General features: G+C 40.9%; 1 protein-coding gene across 1 annotated transcript; it reads left to right on the top strand.

Moving 5' to 3' along the window:
• The first annotated feature begins 4,231 nt into the window (after positions 1-4,231).
• LOC148186815 (uncharacterized) lies at positions 4,232-8,932 on the top strand. Its single transcript, XM_088089461.1, has 5 exons — positions 4,232-4,390; positions 5,603-5,923; positions 6,453-6,517; positions 7,154-8,051; positions 8,137-8,932. Exons 1-5 carry the CDS (start codon positions 4,247-4,249, stop codon positions 8,392-8,394), a joined length of 1,686 nt encoding a protein of 561 aa, XP_087945587.1. The 5' UTR covers positions 4,232-4,246; the 3' UTR covers positions 8,395-8,932.
• Positions 8,933-18,772: the final 9,840 nt, after the last annotated feature.

The following is an 18,772-nucleotide window of genomic DNA, read 5'->3' as shown; positions in this document are numbered from 1 at the left end:
GGTGTGATCAAATCAACCAGAACCGAATTTTTGATATTGCCACATTAACATACATGAGAGTGGTATTGATCTTCTTTACTAAGTCGTGGCAAGAATATGAATAAATATATTTTGCCAACAGGACAGTGGACGTAGCCTCTGTCAGTGGACCTTTGAGTTGAGGTTATGGGGTTACACCCTGATAGGTGGATATGCTTTAGATAGAATATGATCCAGAAACGGAGGTCATGTCAGGTTTAGTACTGCTTATATTGAGCTTTAAGGTCACATCAGTGTAAGAGAGGAAACCTAAATCACTTCTCCACGCTGCTGCTTTAACTTTGTCACCAAATATATTTTCTCTCGTTGTGAGTTATGTCAGCAGTCGCCTCCTCTTTGTTTTCCAGAACGACTCTTCATGTACCGTCCTGCTGTTGTTGCATGAAGGTAAAGTAAGGATAAAGTTTGTTTTTATCCCCTCTCTTTAACTTGTGAAGGATTTATCATTTATTAGGGAACACAACAGGTGGAGGGAATAATGGTGATGATCCCAGCGGGCTTTAAACTGGAAGGAATTCTGATGATCAGTGCCAAATGTCAGATCTTGTCCGAGCGGGGCCCCCAAAATTCCCAGCAGGACTCCTGATTAGAGGACAGGCATTAGTAATTGATGGTGTGTCAGATGAACGGTAGCAACTGTCTTCAGACGTCACAGGATGAGCAAGAACACAGTCACGGGATCAGGTTACCGTAGGTCATTGAGATGAGGGTTTTTTTTGCTCTTTGAAACATAAATGCCCAGTGGCGACGTTATGCCTGGTCGTCTGAGGCTTCAGCCCTGAATATTTTATAAACAGCCCGGGATCCAAATATGTAGGCTAAATGTATGTTTCATACATAAGCACAAGCCTAATGATTTTTTTAAAAGCCCTGGATCTAATAATCTGTCATCCTGTTCATACTTGTAGTTGAATAAATATAATTAGTAACCAGTGGTGGAGGAAGTAAAAGTACTAATACTACATGGTGAAAAAAAGTCCTGCACTGAAAATGGTACTTAAATAAGCAAGTATAATCAGGTAAAATGTACTTAAAGTATTAAATGTAAATGTACCCGATGCAGAATAATCTTTTTGAAAAAAGAAAAAGAAACATACACACCCAAAAAACTCAAAATTATTTTAAAAAACAGCCCATCAATATTACAGAAGAAGACGAACCCTAAAATTTATGTTATAAAAACCTAGAAAAAAACAACCTAAAAATGCAGAATTATTATTTTTTTAAATAAAAAAAATACCCTAAAATTAAAAATGATAAAAGAAAAATAGAAAAAACAACCAAAAAACTCAAAATGACTAAAAAAAAACAAACAAACATAATAACATGCTTTTGTTGCTTAAAGCCAACCATTTGCTTTCGTAAACGTCCTGCCGTTGGTTGCCATGTGTTTTTGTTGCTAAAACGTAACCACATGCTTTTAAAGCCTAATCCTAACCATGTGCTTTTGTTGACATCCTGGTGTTTGTTGCAGCATCTGGGAGCATCAGCAGCAGATGCAGAAGAATAAGTAGAGTGAAATATGAAGACGAGAAAGTCCGCTGACAAAGCGACGATATGTGATGACTTGGGACGAGAACATGTTGAAATAAGGTACCAGAATGCTTTTTTTGAAATTATAGAGCTTGTCTAAAAATCCTGGGGAAGGATCCCCCTGAACCCCCCACTTAAGTCTGGGCTAAGCCCCGATGTCCTCAAATACTATTAACATCCCTGTAAATGCCAGAAAAAAATTAAAACCATTAATACTGACGTTTAAAATAATAAAAAATGACTGCCAAACATGCCAGCCATTCACCTTGCTGCTTCCTTTCCGTGACATCCTTCAATAAAGATATTATTGACTGTGACACATTATTACTCACTGTGTCACACACACCCATTTGGCACCCCTTGGAAAAATGATTTGCAGTGGGGGGCCTGGTCACAAGACAAAATCTGCCCACGCATCCTAAAGCAGAGTAGCAACAGAGAAGCCCATTGGCCGGGGAGATCACAGCAGCTGAAATAGCTATGTAAACACTTTCCCTCTCTCCGTGAGCCCCGGTAATTATAGCTAGGATGTTGGTGACGACAGTTGTCCCATCGAGACTTCAAATGCTGGAATAAATTTGACATTATGATATTTGATCCTGGCTCCAATGGCGCACCCACGTAAACAGAGGGGAGCGGTATAAAGGCTGGGGACCCCGGCTGGAACAGAAGTTGTTTACCCTTCATCTCTGCGCTCAGGACTTAACCCTGACACAGAGGCGTGACTATAGGAGGACGGGGGCCCTTTAAATCCAACTCGCGGGGGGTTTACGTAACACTGAGGAGGAAAAGAGAGGAGGAAGCAGCTGAGAGAGGGGACTTGACAATTGGGAGCAGAGGGGAGTGAATGTGTTGCAGCGCGCGCAGAGTAGGCTGAGGATTTATTCTGGAGCAGAGAAAACTTTTATTCTGAAAGAGGTAAGGACAGCTATTTATTGCTGGGGCAATAATGACAGCTGCAATATTTTTTTAATGGTTTAGTGCTATATGGGAAGATTTTAAAGCACTGATGCTGCAATTTTGTGTGTGATTATTTATATGTCAATGTCAGGGTGTATTCTAGCAGGTCATTTGTTATGGTTCACTTCATGTATTTACAAACCTGCATTTTAGCTGTCCTTTGTAGTTTTAAATAATTAAATACATTTTAATTGTATTTAGGCTTAATATATTAAAAAGTTAAAAGTTCAGACTGTATAAGTAGCAAAACATGAAGTTGCCTGAATCCACAGCTGTCATGTTCAGCCTTGTGGTGATTTTCTTTTAATTATTTTAATTATTTTTTTTTTTATTTAAAATCATAGTTATTCATTTTATTTTGAGCAAGTTGGTAATTTTATTATTATAATATTATTTTCTTAATAAAAATGTAATTTTGAACTGAATATAGGCTTAAAATATTTAAGTTTAAACTTTATAAATGCCAAAACATGAAGCTGCCTGAGTCCAAAGTTGTCATGTTTAGCCTAGCTGTGATTTTCTTTTCTTTTTAAATTTCAAATTGTTAAATTGTTGTTTATTTTTCATTTAATTTAAAATCAAATGAATCTATTTATTTTAATCAAGTTTGGAGTTCTTTTTGGTCCTGACATATATATGCACTCTCTCTTTCACTCTCCCATGTGCATAGGCCACACAGCCAGTTTACTATGCATAGCTACAAGATTATTAATATCTGTACTCTTACATCACAGGTGGGAGGGAAGCGGCTGGTACATTCGGGCACTTTCGACCGGGATACTTGTCATATTTATTGATAGCAACAACAACAAACACAAAGCCAGGGGACTGCGATATTAATTAGGCAATTAGCACCCCCACTGGGACACAACAACACAATGCGGTTAATGAACGTTACAGTGATTTGGGATGGATCAGAGCAAGAGTGTTGGTTTTGATTTAGTATTGGGCGGGTGGGCACATGAAACAGGGACACACTTTGAGCACTTGATTTCCTGCATTCTGGTGAATTTTTATGCACCAATTTGTGCTTTTTCTGCATCAGATGTGGTGTAAAGGTCTTTGCTTTTGTCAAAATAAAAGTCCTGTTACCTTCATGTTGTTGGGGAGACACCAGTGCACATATTTACTGCTCCTCCACCAAAATCTATGTCTTTGCATCTGAGATATGACACTGCAATAATTTGAGATTTTGATCCTGCATTTAAAAAAACACTAAATGTAAGTTTTTCTTCCCCATGTGGCGACATACAGAGACAGCCTGGAGGTCAAAGTGACCAAGAGCTGTCATACAACACTCTTGTCCACACGTGCTGCATAGGTAGACTTACATGCCTGAGAATTTTGAAGAATGTGAAAGGAGAAGGCTGTAAATATCTGACCTTTGCAAGTGTGAAAAGTGTCAAACACTATAAGTCATTTAAGCAGCAGAGACAAGAAAAAAAAAAGACAAATTCAAATGCAGTTTAACCTCAAATAGGTGTCATTGCCAATGGTGCTGCACTGTGTTTTAGTCTACCTTGGTAATGCATTGTGTCAAAAGGCTTGTCTAAAGAAAAAAGTAGATTTCCAAGTGAAAAAAATGACATGTATTTGTCTTTACAGTGTTTGCAGGCCATCGATCCCTCCATCTCGACACTGACCTCTGACAGGAAACAGGAGAAAGGGGAAATTGCCATTTAAAGCGGCCTCTGGGTATCGAGCGGCCTGCGTCATGGCAGCCATTGATCTGGAGCGTGGGCTGGAACACGGCGGCCGTGGCTGGGGGCAGGAGAGGCCGGAGCTGATGGACAACTTTGACTCAGAGATGCAGGAGTGGGAGGACCAGCTGCAGGACATTCAGAGAAAAATCGAAGAGGTAAAATTAGAAAAAATGTTTAAATCAGATAGAAACTGGAGCCTTAAAAAAGCTGCAGTTTTCCCTAAAAACACACATTGTATTGGAATTATGACACATTAAATACAGTCACTTGATGTGGATTAGTGGACAGTTTGGGTCAGTGAGTGGATCATTTGACTTATAATGTGTGAAAATGGGTTTTTAAGGGGTGGCAACCCAGTGTTTTAAACTTTACTCTTACACACTGCTGTTAGTGTGATGTGATGAATCAACTTTTCTTTCTTTCTCCTCCAAGCTAGCCACCAAAATCTTATTAAAATAAAAAAACACACACATGCTTAGTGGAGTAAATTGACGATGCAGGGTAGGGCTCGTGATATGGCTTTAAAATAATATTGCAATATTTTAAGACTATATTGTGAAACACAATATATATCTCGATATTTTAAAATGTCCCTTTAACTAATGTTAACTACTAAAATACAAAATTAATGAATGAACTGCAGTTAAAATTAACCCGAACCAAAATTTGAAGTCTGACCAACGGCAGATTACAAAATCTTTCTGACGTCTGGTGCCTGCTGGGATTGATCTCTAGTGAACAATACTACACACACTGACGCAGAAATATGTCAGTAAAAGTCAGGAGTTTGTAGTTATGTTCAATTCTGTTCTCCAACTTTAACAATAGAGTTGTTTATAAGACAGCTAAAAAAGTTTAAGATTTATTTAGAGTTTTGGTTTGTGTTGCAACACAAATATTACATATTTGTTAGGGTGTACAAACATGCTAATGATTTTGTTTCCAGGTTAAGAAGTGCTCCCGTAGTCCCTAGAGTGTGTGTTAATTGTGTAGTGTGTGCACGCGCGTATGTGCACCACGCTAAACTGTTGGCAGTGCACCGACTGACTCAACCTCATGGCCTTGTTGGAGCAATGATACAGACAAATGTTAACAAGCTAATTAAACTGTGATGTGCAGACAGACATACACTCTCTCTCTCACACCCACACAGTCTGAAAGTGGATACTAAAGGAGTATCAAAGGTTGCGATGGGAAACAGATGGTTGTGCAAAGTGGAATAATGTGTTGATGATAAATATAGTTTAGGATGTGCAACAATTTTGTGATAATTATAAGACTTGTTTGTTGCGTAAATACACGTCCTGCTGCTGACATCTGTGTATGCAGGAAGTTGTTTTCATGTCTCTTTTGTTTTTATTTTTCAGCTGTACAATGAAGTCCAGGCCCGCAGAGGAGCAAACGACATCACTACAGACAACCAGAAAAATGGAGGCGAGCTGGAGTGCCACCACAGCAACGGCCTTTTTGCGTCCGGCCATCACAGCAAGAATCATGCCGCAGTTAGAACTGTGCCAAATCACTATAGTAACGGCTGTAACTACGGCCCCAATGGGTACAGCTACCCAGTGAGTCATCAAAATGGCTACGGTTACTGCCACGCCAACTCAGAGATTGGAGACTTGCTGCAGGATTACTTGGGGCAGGGGAAGCAAATGAGCCGGAAGAACAATGGAGCTCGCCATGTGGTAAGTTTGTTTCTCTTATCTAAGAATTTCTCCGCCTTACGTTTCATTCTGTTGGCATCTGCACATCGGAGGAAACCAGATATGAGGGCGTGATATGAGTCAAAGTGGGGTTCAGTCAGAACATATTGATTACATTTAGCTGGTTCCTTCCAGTCTGCTTACACAGACAAGTTACCAGATAGGAGTTAGTTTCACATTCTTTCACTGCGGTTGCTCCTAACTCCTGACAAAGCAGTCAAGAAGAAAGCCAAGACGTTAAACTGTTTCCTTGTCCACATGGAGAGCCTCGTGCACAGCCATGTGCACAGCCACGTGCACAACCTCGTTAAAGTACAGTAGATCAGAGTAGTTTTAGCTGCGCTATATCAAGTGATGATCAGGGGTTAGCTGAGGTTCAGTTCTGGTACGGTACAGTGAACGGAGCGTTGCCAGTGATCCTGAAGTAGCATGTTCATTTAAAGCTTTTAAAAATAGTAGGCGGAGGCCGATATGGATGTTTGTTTAAATATCTTATTCCCCTCTCTTTCAGCGCTTTAGTGACACAATCAAGGTGAGCCCGGGATCCGAGATCAGAAGAAGTTCTGGAACTGAAAAGTAAGAACACAGGAAGCCACATTCATGAACTTTTTTGTAGTACGATGTTATGTGCAGAGATACAGAGGCCCAAAAGTCCCGAAAGGCGATATTTTGTATCTTTTGCAGCCAAGTTTTTATGTTAGGGAACAAGTTAGAATCTTTTGGGAACAACTGGATTATCTTGCATGCACAAAATAATTATCTTGTTATGAGACGTGATGTTATTATGTTGTGGGAACAAGTTAATATATTTTGTGATAAAGGAATTATCTTGTCCGCACCAGGTATTATCTTGTTGAATAAGTCATCATCTTGTGGGAACAAGTTATATCATATGGGAACAAGATAATTATGTTGTGGGAGCAAGTCATATTGTGGAAACAAGACATTATCTATTGTGAACAAGTCATTATATTGTGGGAACAAGATAATGACTTTTGCCCACAAGATAATTATCTTGTGGGAACAAGTTAATTATACAGGTGGAAGAAGTTGTTGTAGGATCTTGTAGGAACAAGACTTGTTTCCACAAGTTATCATGTTGTGGGAAAAATAATAAATGCACAAAATTAAAAAGTATCATCTTTTGGGACATTATGGGCTCCATAGAGGGAAACTCCTGGTAATCTTATGTTATGTTCTGGTTTGGTTCAGGCTTGGTCAAGAGCAGTTTTTGGGCAGTTTTGAGGAGGCTGAAAACAGAAAGAACCAAGTGTCCCACATGAGGAGCTCCGCTCGTAGAGAGTGTTCCCCCAACAAAGAAAACACAGGTGCCAAGCCCCCTCTCGGACAAAGGGATGCTCCTACTGCACAACCACGCTCACAGTTCCCAATCACAGCCGCTGAATCTCCTGCCATGGACAGGAAGTCCGTTGGCCCTGGCGTCCTGGGAGATAGGAAGTGCGGCAGCCCTTCTGTTCTAAGGAAGTTTGGCGCCATGCTTCAGGAAAATGAGGGTAAAACGCTCACTGAATCAGGGGTGGTGACCCATCAGGGGCTGGCTCCAGAGCCAAAGTGCCCCACCCCTGGCTGTCAGCGCAGAGCTCCGGGAGCCACTGCAGGCGGCGGCAGGGCGCCCATGCGCGTGCCTACCCAGAAATGCCAAGTAGATTCCGACGTGCTGACAGCAGAAGTAGAGCCCGGCCAAGAATGGGGGTCAGCATCAGACTCTGGTAGACAGAACCACAAGGATCACAGAGGAGGCTACAGCGGTTCTAAAGGGTCCCAGCGGAGTCCTCAGCTGTCCCAGAGGAGATCACAGGTGGCAGGGAGCCCAAAAGTTAGACCCAGGGCAAACAGTGGGGCAGACAGAGATGGAGCGAGGAAGCCTGCGCCCCAACATGTGGAGCCCAAAATGGACTACAGGGTCTCAAGTGCTTCCTCTGGAGCTCAGAAGATCCAGAGGGGCACATTAGCGGGGCAAGAGTTGCCAGGTTGTGGCCGAGTGAGAGATGAAGGACTTATAGAGCTGCTGGACATGCTGGAGATCCAACATGAGTACAGCTCCAGTCCCAGAGCAGGAAACACAGCTTACAGACAGGAACCACAGCAGGTAGGTTTTCGTTTGCTTCGTTTTTTTATTCAACTGAAACGTAAATTTTACAGCAAGTAACCAAAAACTGTCCCCCTCTGCTCAGGTACACTCAGCCCAGTTGTCTCCAGCCAATCTTAAGAAGAGCTTCTCTCGTCCTGCGCGGCCAGCCAACCAAAGACCTCCATCCAGGTGGGCCGGCCGCACCCCAACTGCTATCATCACCACGCCATCAGGCCCAATGTACCGTCCCCCGAGCCCCCTGACTCGCCCCCCTAGCCCCATGACCAGAACCCCGAGTCCCGCCCTGAAGCACCGGCCTCTCGTTACCTATTCTCTTCAGACTGAGACCGTCATTATGTGATACCTTTCCATGTCAATAGTAAAACCCTCTCTCTGTGTAAATAGTAAGGACTTTTCTGTGAAACAAAGTGCTTTAAGAGAGTTGCAAAGAGATGCTTAATTTCATCTTCAACAAAAAAAAACATCCACAACATTCTCCAGTGTTGCCGTGGCTTTTTGCTTCTTCTGTGCTGAAATCTTTGCCAACACATTAACATATTGCTTAGTTGCAGTTTCCCTCCCTATCCTTTTTTTGTATTGAATTTCAGGTGTTTTCTGTATAATGAGATTTTGCATGCAGCCCTAGTTTGAGGGTGCATGTGTTTCGTCCTCATGGTCGCCACGTTGAATCAAATTCAACCTGACCACCAGTAGGAGTCGATTAAGTCGCAACTGTGCCCCCAGCAGCAGCCTGCTAACTGTCAACAACAGTGTGTTTTACTGTATCATATTGTTAAAGTAATATATTTAAGATGTTCGAATAACAGCTGTGACAAATGACTATGATATGCCTTTAATGTATTTTTTTTTCTTGGTAATAAATATGACAGTGCTTTGACTTTAAGACTCTTGTCTCTGTCTGCTGCAGCATTGCATTGTTCCATTAACGATGGCTCATATTTCGGGGTGTTGATGATTTACTGCATGTCAAGCCTATGGATATCCGACACCAGCTGCTCACTGCATGCCAGAGCAGTGGCAGCTCAAGAAGTGTCAGTTGCTGTTGCAAATGAGCTAACTATCCGCCAACTTCAACACATCAACTGGTTAAAACTTGTGACAATATACAGATTGTCTATAAAGACAGAGATTTTTGATGTATGACACAGCACTTGGATTTTGTAAATTTTAAAGGGATAGTTTGGATTTTTTTATCCGTAGTTGGCGTATTACCTACACTAGAGAAGTTATGTGCGCCATCGTTACCAGGATATCCAGTGTGCAGCACACACATGGTGATTCTGTACCATTAGGGATCACTTTTCATGCTCTGTGTTTCTCGCCTCATAAGACCGCATCAACAACTTCAGGCACCCCTGACACCTCTTGCTCTGAGGAAGGTGAGGAAACACACTCTCTCAGCTTCACACGAACACACACGAAGAACATAACTTCAATTATACATGCATAAATGCAGTTTTCTCGCCAGAAAAACATTTTCTGTACACAAACGCTCTGCAACACATTCACACACTCTCTGTTCTGGCAGAGGTGGTAGAAAAGTGTGAAATGTCACATAAAGGCTGGGCGGGCGTGCGGAAGTCCCTTGGCCCCGTGATGCCTCAGCCCTGTCACCCTACCTCTCTATGCTATGTGGCACCTCAGACAGAAATAGTAAGCGTGACGTGTGTTTTGGTGCCAGAAATCTTACCCTGCTGTCTTTGGGAGTATAAATAAAGAGTGGGAGGGGGGCGTTGGTTCCTCTCTCTATCTCTATAGTTCTTTCTTTCATCTTGCCCAACGCTATTTCTTCCTCCGAATGAATCATCGAACATGTATGTCGAGCAAATGACCTGAAATTGGGGATTCAGTTGGCGTTGTCCTCTTGTCCACTCTATCCAGTAGTTAATTTGATGAGAATTTTTCATTTATTCATTCATTTTATCCTACCCTTACTAGTTTTTAGACATCTTTCTCCTATCTGTTTCTCTGCAAATGTCTCCGTTTCTCCCTTCTTTCCTCTTCCAGGTTCTACTCTCAGTTTGTGTGTGTGTAAATCAGAGCCCGTCTTACAGGTTGACACCTACTTGGGCTGCATGCGGGTATTTTAACAAGGCGTCCCGCTGGCCATCACTCCTCTGTCCTCATCGGGCCTCCTGCTTGGCAAGCTGCAGCCTGTGCTCTCTGACTGCTTAACATACACACCAAAGACACATTCGTTGGCGTGTACTATGCTCTCTCCTCTCTTTCCCTGACAGAGGACACTCTCTGCAGACAGCATGGCAGAGCCTGGCACAGCATGTCCTCCTCTGTACAGGCTATTCATGACAGACGAATGACAGAGAAAGAAAGAGAACACAAGAGCAGACAGCTGAACTTTAGCCATGGCTCCCCTGACGTCAGCAGTTATCACACCCACTCCGACGCCGTACGAGGCGATGCCCATCAAAAAATAGTTTTGCATCACAGCACAGAAGACTTGGAGAACAATCTTTGCCGAGTTACACAACTTTTTGCAATATGCTTTAGTAATCCTGCACAAACACACGTACCATCATCTGCAAACGCTGCTGCTTTATTTATGACATCTGGGTCCCAGCTGCATCTATTTGCATGACTTTGATCATGGTACGGGTGCTGATTTGACCTTTTGAATGAGTTACTTGAGTATGTGTGTGTGTGCATATTTGTGCACACACCAGCCCAGACATCTGAGGACACCCATTTGATTTTGCATCCCATGATGCAACCAAAAGCAAGGTGGTGATGTTCCACATTTAATCTTATAGGTCGTTATTTTACAGAGACCAAACTGCAACGCACAGCTGATTTAATATTAGCAGGAGACACTGGGACATCAATGTTATAAATAGGCCTTTTCCAAAGGAGATATATTGACCTGCAATAGTGGAAAAACCATACAGTGAGCCACAGTGAGTCTTAGATCATTGAAAATATCTGAACTTGGTGGAATTAAGCTAATAGACACATTCATTTTGCTGCAGTATGAAATTACCTTAAAGGAGCTCCATGCCATAGTTGCTGAAAAAGTGGACCAATGGTAGCCCTTATTGCCCCTAGCAACATTTAAGTTTTTTATCGTCACTTCCAATAGCTCACATTTAATACTCTACTAGATGACTGCATTAAACTGTGCCCCACTAACAAGTGTCTGACAGGTTTGGGATGACAACCATAGATGTAAAATAATACATAGATACTGGATGCCAATACAGCGCCTATCCATTCCAATGCAATAGCTCGTCTGGCGCTGTGTCAAAAAAAGTTTCTACACTGAAAAATGTGATAAGTTGATTATACAAAAAAAGGAGGGCATTGATTGCCTTGAAAATGTAAGTGAACATAACTATTAGTCTTTTGTTTCTGTGAAATGTAATTACATTTACTTAATTTTGTGAAGTTGCTGCAACTTCAATTTAATGACAGGTTTAATCAAATCAATATTTCTATGTTTTAGCAACTTGTGCTGCCGGCTGCAAACTATTCAGTTATATTAGTATTTTCTTAAACATGTTAACAAAACAGAACTCATAGATCTCCTAACTTCCTCATTGACAAAATCCTTTTTGTCATAATACAACTGTCATACAACTTGGTTTATTGAAGTTGCAATCACTTAAAAAGAACAAGGTAATTTCACTGGCTATTTTCAAGTTGCAACAACTTAACAAAGTTAAGTAAATGTAGGTGAATTTTAAGTAAACTTAACAGCTGGATATAAAGTAAATACAAATCAAGATTAATATTTAAATTTACTTTCCTTTTCAAGGCAATCGGTTTCAAAGATAATATTAAGTAAGATCAGCGTGTCAGATATTACACTGTAGCTTACTTCAGCAGTATGCAGACCACTGAATATGCGCAGAAGTGTTTCCCCAGCTCATAAACTTTACATCGTGATGACATCACAGTTTTAAATCGTTTTTCTCAGCTTGAGGAACAAAAATAAAATTGCCTCAGCTCCAAATTTCACAGTCATACAGTCATAATTGACCTTGTTTGCAGTTCGAATTGCCGTGTCAAGAGTTTTATAAAAGTCTCCAATACAATGGTGGTCTATGCAGAAAATGCTTTTTGGGCTGCAGGGTATTTTTTTGCTGCAATATCACTAGAGGCCACCAGAAAAAAAATTGGCTGCAATGCTGAGCTGCTTTCTTGGGGACCCGATGACCAATGATTCTGTCATCAATGCCGGTGTTAAGTGGATGCAAAGAGAAAAAATATGTGTTTTAAATTTGTGGTGAACTGTTCCTTTAGAATCTTAGTTATGATTTAATATCTTATATCTGTGAGATACAATGAAAGGGTGCTCCTTGTGTTTGAGGTACACTAAATTGTTCTTGGATTTCAGAGGTTTGTCCTCTCAAAGAGTACCATGACATCATGGCTGCAAAACAGGTGTCCGTCCTCTCAGTTTGTTTACGGAACCGCGCTCTCACATGTCCGCTGCAGGTGGATGCCAACGAGGGAACATCCTTTAACAGTGGATGAAAAATGCAAACACTGTAGAACTTGAAAGTACACTAACATGCATGCTGTTCGAGACATGCAAACGTCTCCGGACTGTTAATATTTAACAAGAGAAACTGTCCTGTATAATGCAAAGTGAAGGATTGAGGAACCCTGTAAAACAGCTATAAAACAGCTCAGTTTCGGGTCGTCTGGTCCCCTTCATGTTTAACCCCTGGAACAGGGTGGTCCTGTCACTCTGCTGTCCACATTTTTGTGAGACACTCACACATACAAGCGGCAGTTAACAATCTATTTTGAGCCCGTCGCAGTAGCAACTGACACATGCTGAGGATTTCAGTGTGGACCCCCGGAGCCGGGCTCCAATGGATGAGAGGCTCGTCAGGAGAGAGACGCAGCACGGGGGCAGAGGGCACAGGGCAGGGGACAGGTGGATGTGAGCGGGAGGAGGCAGGACGGAGTGTGAGATTCACACATGCCTCAGACAGCCGAGAAGACATTATGTCAGTCAGCCACCAGGGGCTCATTCAGAGAGATGTAACACTCATAATCACGCATGTATAGAAGTTATATCGAGCTTGTCCTTAGATGAATAGAGGCTTTAAAGTCTGCCTAGCAACAAGTGTAGACAGCCCGTCTCTGCCACAGCTAAAATATTAGGTCACATAACACATAAAGCATCAGGCCCTTTCCGTGCCACTTAATCACAATAATTACCCAAGGACCTTTGTGATGTTATAGCAAAGTTAACCCTTTGAAACCTATGCTGCTTTCAGATGCCTTTGATTTGTGATTTTTTTGAAAACATGGGGAAAAGTCAATGAGCAGCTTGGTCGGAAATGTTCCACAAATTGCAAGAAATTAGTAAATTTAGAAATGTATCTTTTTTTAAAATTATGATAATATTTGAAGTATTTTTTCCAAATCTTGTTTGCCTTTGTTTTTTTTTGTTTGTTTTTTTTAAAAAAACAACTTTCTTTTTCTTTTCTTTTCATTTTCTTTGTTTGTTTTATTTTGTTGGAATTTTTTGTTTGTTGTTGTTTTTTAAGGTAATTTTTTAAAATTGATTTATAAATTTTTTTGGGTAATTTCTTTCTTTCATTGCCTCTTGCCTTCTTCCCATTTTTTTGTCAAGCTAATTTATTCAGGTTTCAAAAGGTTAATTTAAATGTTAAATGTTCCTTTTTTTATTGCCAAGAATGGCAGTGGTTGCAACAATTTATTTTACAGTAATTTGTTGTTTTAAAATTAAATGTTTACTATACTAATATCTTGGAATTACACTAATAAATGGTAATGGGTTATTTTTTTTTTTGGGGGGGGGCAACAGGGTGTTGTCACAAGATAAAGGTATCATGCCAGCAGTGATCTTAACGAACTCAGTACCTGATTGAAGTTGACAACATTAAATCCAGAATACACTAACTGATGTTACATGTCATGTTAGATAAATGTTTTAAATTGTATAATAAAGTAATGGTTTGAAATAATACCCCTAAAAGCTAACCAATGAAGACTTTTACAGCAGTTTTACAGACTTATATTAAAGGTCAGAACTACACCTGCCAACCGTATCAGAAGCGCACGTGCATCAACTCATGGACGAAAGGCTTGTGTTTGAGACAGAGGGAGATGAACACATTAATGTCGTCCTCAGCTGAGCAGTGAAGTTAGCTAACTCAGTGGTGCTACCTAGCAGTAGATGCACGCTTCCTTCTGCAGGGTGATACGATCAGCAGATGTACTTCTGTAGAAAGAATACAGTTCCCGTATGAAACTTCTCACAACAAGGTCTGTGGATTATCTTGAGTAACTGCGTTATGATTTCTGTAAAGAGACACTGCTGTTGAGTTTTTCACATTTATCTTTTGGCACTTTAAGTACCACGAGCCAAATGCCATCTAGTTCCAATATATTGAGAGAAGGCAGACATTTCTACAGCTGATATCTCCAACACTCGGCAACTCACAACGAAAAAATCTAGACTGGTAAATAGCACTACAAGTAAGAGGGAAAATATGTATTTTTGTTTTTGAGGTGAATTGTCCCTTTAAAGATATTAAATAAAAGCAAAACTGCAGTAGTTGTTGAGGCTGTTCTTCTTGAACACACGTATCAATAACATGGAATTTTTAAACTCCTGTTCATCTGCTGGGAGTGTTGACGGCTTAAATTATGAATTCAGGAGTCAACCCTGTTAGACCACAGGTGTACTTTAAATCCCACCACTCTGCACTTCCATTTTTCATCCACTTTATCTGCAAAGTACAAAACGGCCCGTCTTCTGGACTGTAGCTCGTGTCACGGTCCTACTCGCTCTATCTTCGTCCACATGTCCGAACTGTCAGTGTGTCTGCGTACATCCATTGAAAACGGCCATCTCAAATGCCGGATGATGAGTGTAGCAGGACGAGAGGTGGGACCATCAAGGACAGCCGGTAGGGCCCAAAAGGGGTTCTTGAGAATTTCAGCCCTCTCCATTAAAATAGAATGGGGCCCGAATATCTCCTCTTTGTAAGACAACCCGTGAGGCTCGGCTTTCAAAACAAGAGCAGGGTGCTCTCGTGGGATTAGCTGGTGTTGCCCGGCAGAGGTGACTATAGTGATCTATTTATCGTGTGACGAATGACCAATTTTAATTTGGTTTCAGTGGAGCGGTCAGCTGGGAGCGGCTACATGGCCCCGCCGTCTGGCCTGTGGCCCATGCAAACATGTTCACCTTACACAACACGCGCACGCACGCGCACACAAACACACACACACACACACACACACACACACACACACACACACACACACACACACACACACACACTTACACTTTTAGCACAGAGGAATAAAGTGTGTTCAACAACAGGGCTATAAGTCTACTGCCATGCTATCAGCTCTCATAGATGGATTACTGAACAGGTTTACTGGGCGCAGGGGCCCAAAGTGTCAGGGGCCCCCTGACCTTCACTTGCAAAGTGTCACTTAAGTGACACTTTATGACCAGGTAGCCACTTAAAATGACCATAAAGACAAAAAAAACAGCCTTGAGGTAACAAAATAACTATAAAAAGATGCAAAATGACTAAAGAAGACATAAAATTACCTAAGAGAAACACAAAACAGGCTCAAAGAGACACCAAACAATCAAAGAAAGATACAAAATTTTCCCCAAAATTCCAAAATGACTCAAATTAATAGAAAGCAACCTTGAGGATGAACAAAATAACTACAAAGAGACACCAAATGACCACTAAAGACACAAAATTACCTACAAAAAACTCAAATCAGGCTAGATGAGACACCAAGCAACCAAAAAAGACAAAGAATTACCTAAAATAAACTCCAAATTGGCTCAAATTGACACACACATACACTGAAAAACATGAGAGAACACAAAATAAACAGAGGCACAAAATAATCCCTAAAAAGACACAAAATTACTTTAAGAGGCACAAATGATCTCAAAAAGCAAGAAAGGGCTGCAAAGACAACAATGATAACATGGACTAATGGACTGCAATAAAGTCTACATAATGCACACACACTTGTGTGTTATATGGTCAAAGGGACAAAAACCTGCCGTATTTCATGCCCTTTCATTGGCTGAACAGGAATGAGGCAGACCAGACACAAACGATACAAGATAAATGTAAATTAAATCTGGGGTCAGCGGGTTGTTTTCACTGTGGCAGGCTGAGGGAACAACAGACACAGATGTTTCTTCAGCGTCTTTGCCCAACAGGACCGACTGACAGGCTGGAATGGAGAAGGTGCAACTGTCAAATCTTCGCCCCCTTAAACGTAGAAACCCCGGTGAAGCACGTGTGGTGACAAATGCTCTGAACTATTTGGTGGCCATGTTTCCGACTGAGGACCTTATTTATTTTTACAGTGGTGATTCAAGGCGACAATGAGCATGCTAATGAGCACGCTAAATACCCCGATAAGCCTACTTATCATTAAAGCAGTCCATCACTTGTCTACACATTAGTTGCCGGTTCATACGGTACACTTAGCTACTGCAAAACTTATTCAACCCACCAATTCAAATCCAAATTCATGAATGTTTAAGTTTTTTTGCAGTATCATTTTGTGCTCATATTTGAACTCAAATTATGGCATGAGTTGCAGTTCAGCTTTTGACTGATAAAGTCATACATGTTGCTGTTTGTCTACAATAGAGGGAGAAAGTGTTGGAGGCACATTTGACTACTCTGTCTGAAAAGGGAAACCACAGATACCTGCAGGGGTCCTGACAACAAAATAACACAAATAACTCAACCTCATTTTTGTTGTTGTTACATTTTTCACTATCCATGGACCATTCACTTGCTGTTAACGTATATTTATAGCTGCTATATTCACTTTGACTTTATAGTGACATATATTTTGATATCATCTGATGATGATTTTATTATAATGAATGTATGCTTACTGTTTATGACAATGATTTGTCTTATATTAATTTATTGTATAGGTTGATGGATGTTTTGCTGCTTGTTTTTAACTGTTTGTTGTAAGGTGCCCTTGAGTGTTTTGAAAGGTGCCTATTGGCCGAATTGTATTTTGTGGCAGCCTGTCACTATATTGCACCAGCAAAGGCACCACAGGGCTCCCTCTAAAATCACAAGTTGTAGTTTTTACGCAACAAAACAAACTAGTTCTAATCTGTTAGATACCAAAATGTAGAGGTACTGATGCACAGATTTCTTTTAAAACTTTGAGCTGAGTAAGACAGACTTTTCAGCCTGCTTCCAATCTTTATGCTAAACTAAGCTGAACAAACCTAACTGTGTTTATGGCATGATTTTGCCACTAAAACATTAGTCGACCAGCATGATTTTGACACTTAAGTCTGACGTTAGTCGACCATCTTGTACCTCCTGCAGAACATTTCTGTCTGTAGATTAAGGAATAGGCCTATTTTTAATCTCTAGGTCAGTGTATGTAATAAAGTGGTGCGTAAAGTGTGAAGCAAATTCCAGGTTCAAATTCCATTTAATATCTCACCATTCAGTCTCCTTTAGATAGCAGATATGATGGATACAGTCCAAACACGGACTGTGCAGTCATGTGTTACTGTATATAGTTAAGGAGAATACTCATAATATAAACTTTATGATTTTAGAAGTCATCATAGTAATGATGTGACGCATCGATGTTATAAATGGTTCAGTAGCAGCGAGCTTAGCGAGGCGTGTCACTTGATAGGCTCTAATGGTGTTAGGTCGATGATGGTTACAGTAGGAGTGAGGTCATTCCTGGCTCCTGCAGGAGTGAGATACCCCGTCTGTGAATCTCAGCATTATGGTTAGAAATACTTGTGACATACTGTACATAAACGCACAGACGCAACATGCACAGCTGCAGCAAAGAATCCAAATATTAAAATTGCACCATAAAAACTGACACAGATACCAAACGTGTTACAAAAAAAGAACAGCTGCAAAAAATGCATGCATGTTTCCATTTTTTACAGAATAAAATAGACAAACACTCAATTTACATAGTCAGTTGACCTTGTTCAATAAAAACAAGGTCATAAATAATCCATGCAACAACAATGCCATGCTGCGGGCCTCGGGGTGCCGAAAGATGTGGGTCTGACAGGACTATTTGTGGAGGGATTGGAGACAGCGTGTGTATTTTCTGTAGTGTGAAGAACGAGACTACACGAGGTATTTGAGCAGGATATGATCGCACGTATGAGGGAGTTAAAGGGCAGCCATGTGTCTGAAAACATATAGTAGTGTTGTCTCCTGTCAGTCTGTCTGTGTGTTCGTCTGGCCACATCATGCAGAGCAGCAGTCAATGACTTATCACGCACACTCAATATCTGTCCTCTTTTAACTCAGACGCAACATAACTGTCCTTCACATGGACAGATGCAGCTCTATACAGGTTCAATCTAAATACAGTATGTTTCCATGACATGTTAATCTGTCTGTGTCTCATAGCATGCCAGCTAAAGTTTCACCCTTTCTATCATGTGACATATTCTTGATCTACCTGGATACAACAGAGAAGTCCAGCTGCTGAGCTCTATATAGGAAAAATATCACATATATCGTCGCGTATGATATTTTGATTGGTAACTGATTACTGATAAGTGGACTTAAGTAAATACAAAACAATCAGCATGCTCACTGGCACCTTGGATCGCTAAACACAATAAAGAAACTTTAGTCCGACTCATCACCACCAAATATTTCAGAACTTGTCATCTACATGTAAAGAAGCATAATGCATTCACGAGA

This window comes from Plectropomus leopardus, chromosome 16 (genome assembly GCF_026936395.1).
Source record: "Plectropomus leopardus strain MGB_pleo_1.0 chromosome 16, ASM2693639v1, whole genome shotgun sequence".
NCBI classification, from domain to species: domain Eukaryota; kingdom Metazoa; phylum Chordata; class Actinopteri; order Perciformes; family Serranidae; genus Plectropomus; species Plectropomus leopardus.
Note: the sequence above shows the minus strand (reverse complement) of the source record. Positions and strands in the feature narration are given on the sequence as shown.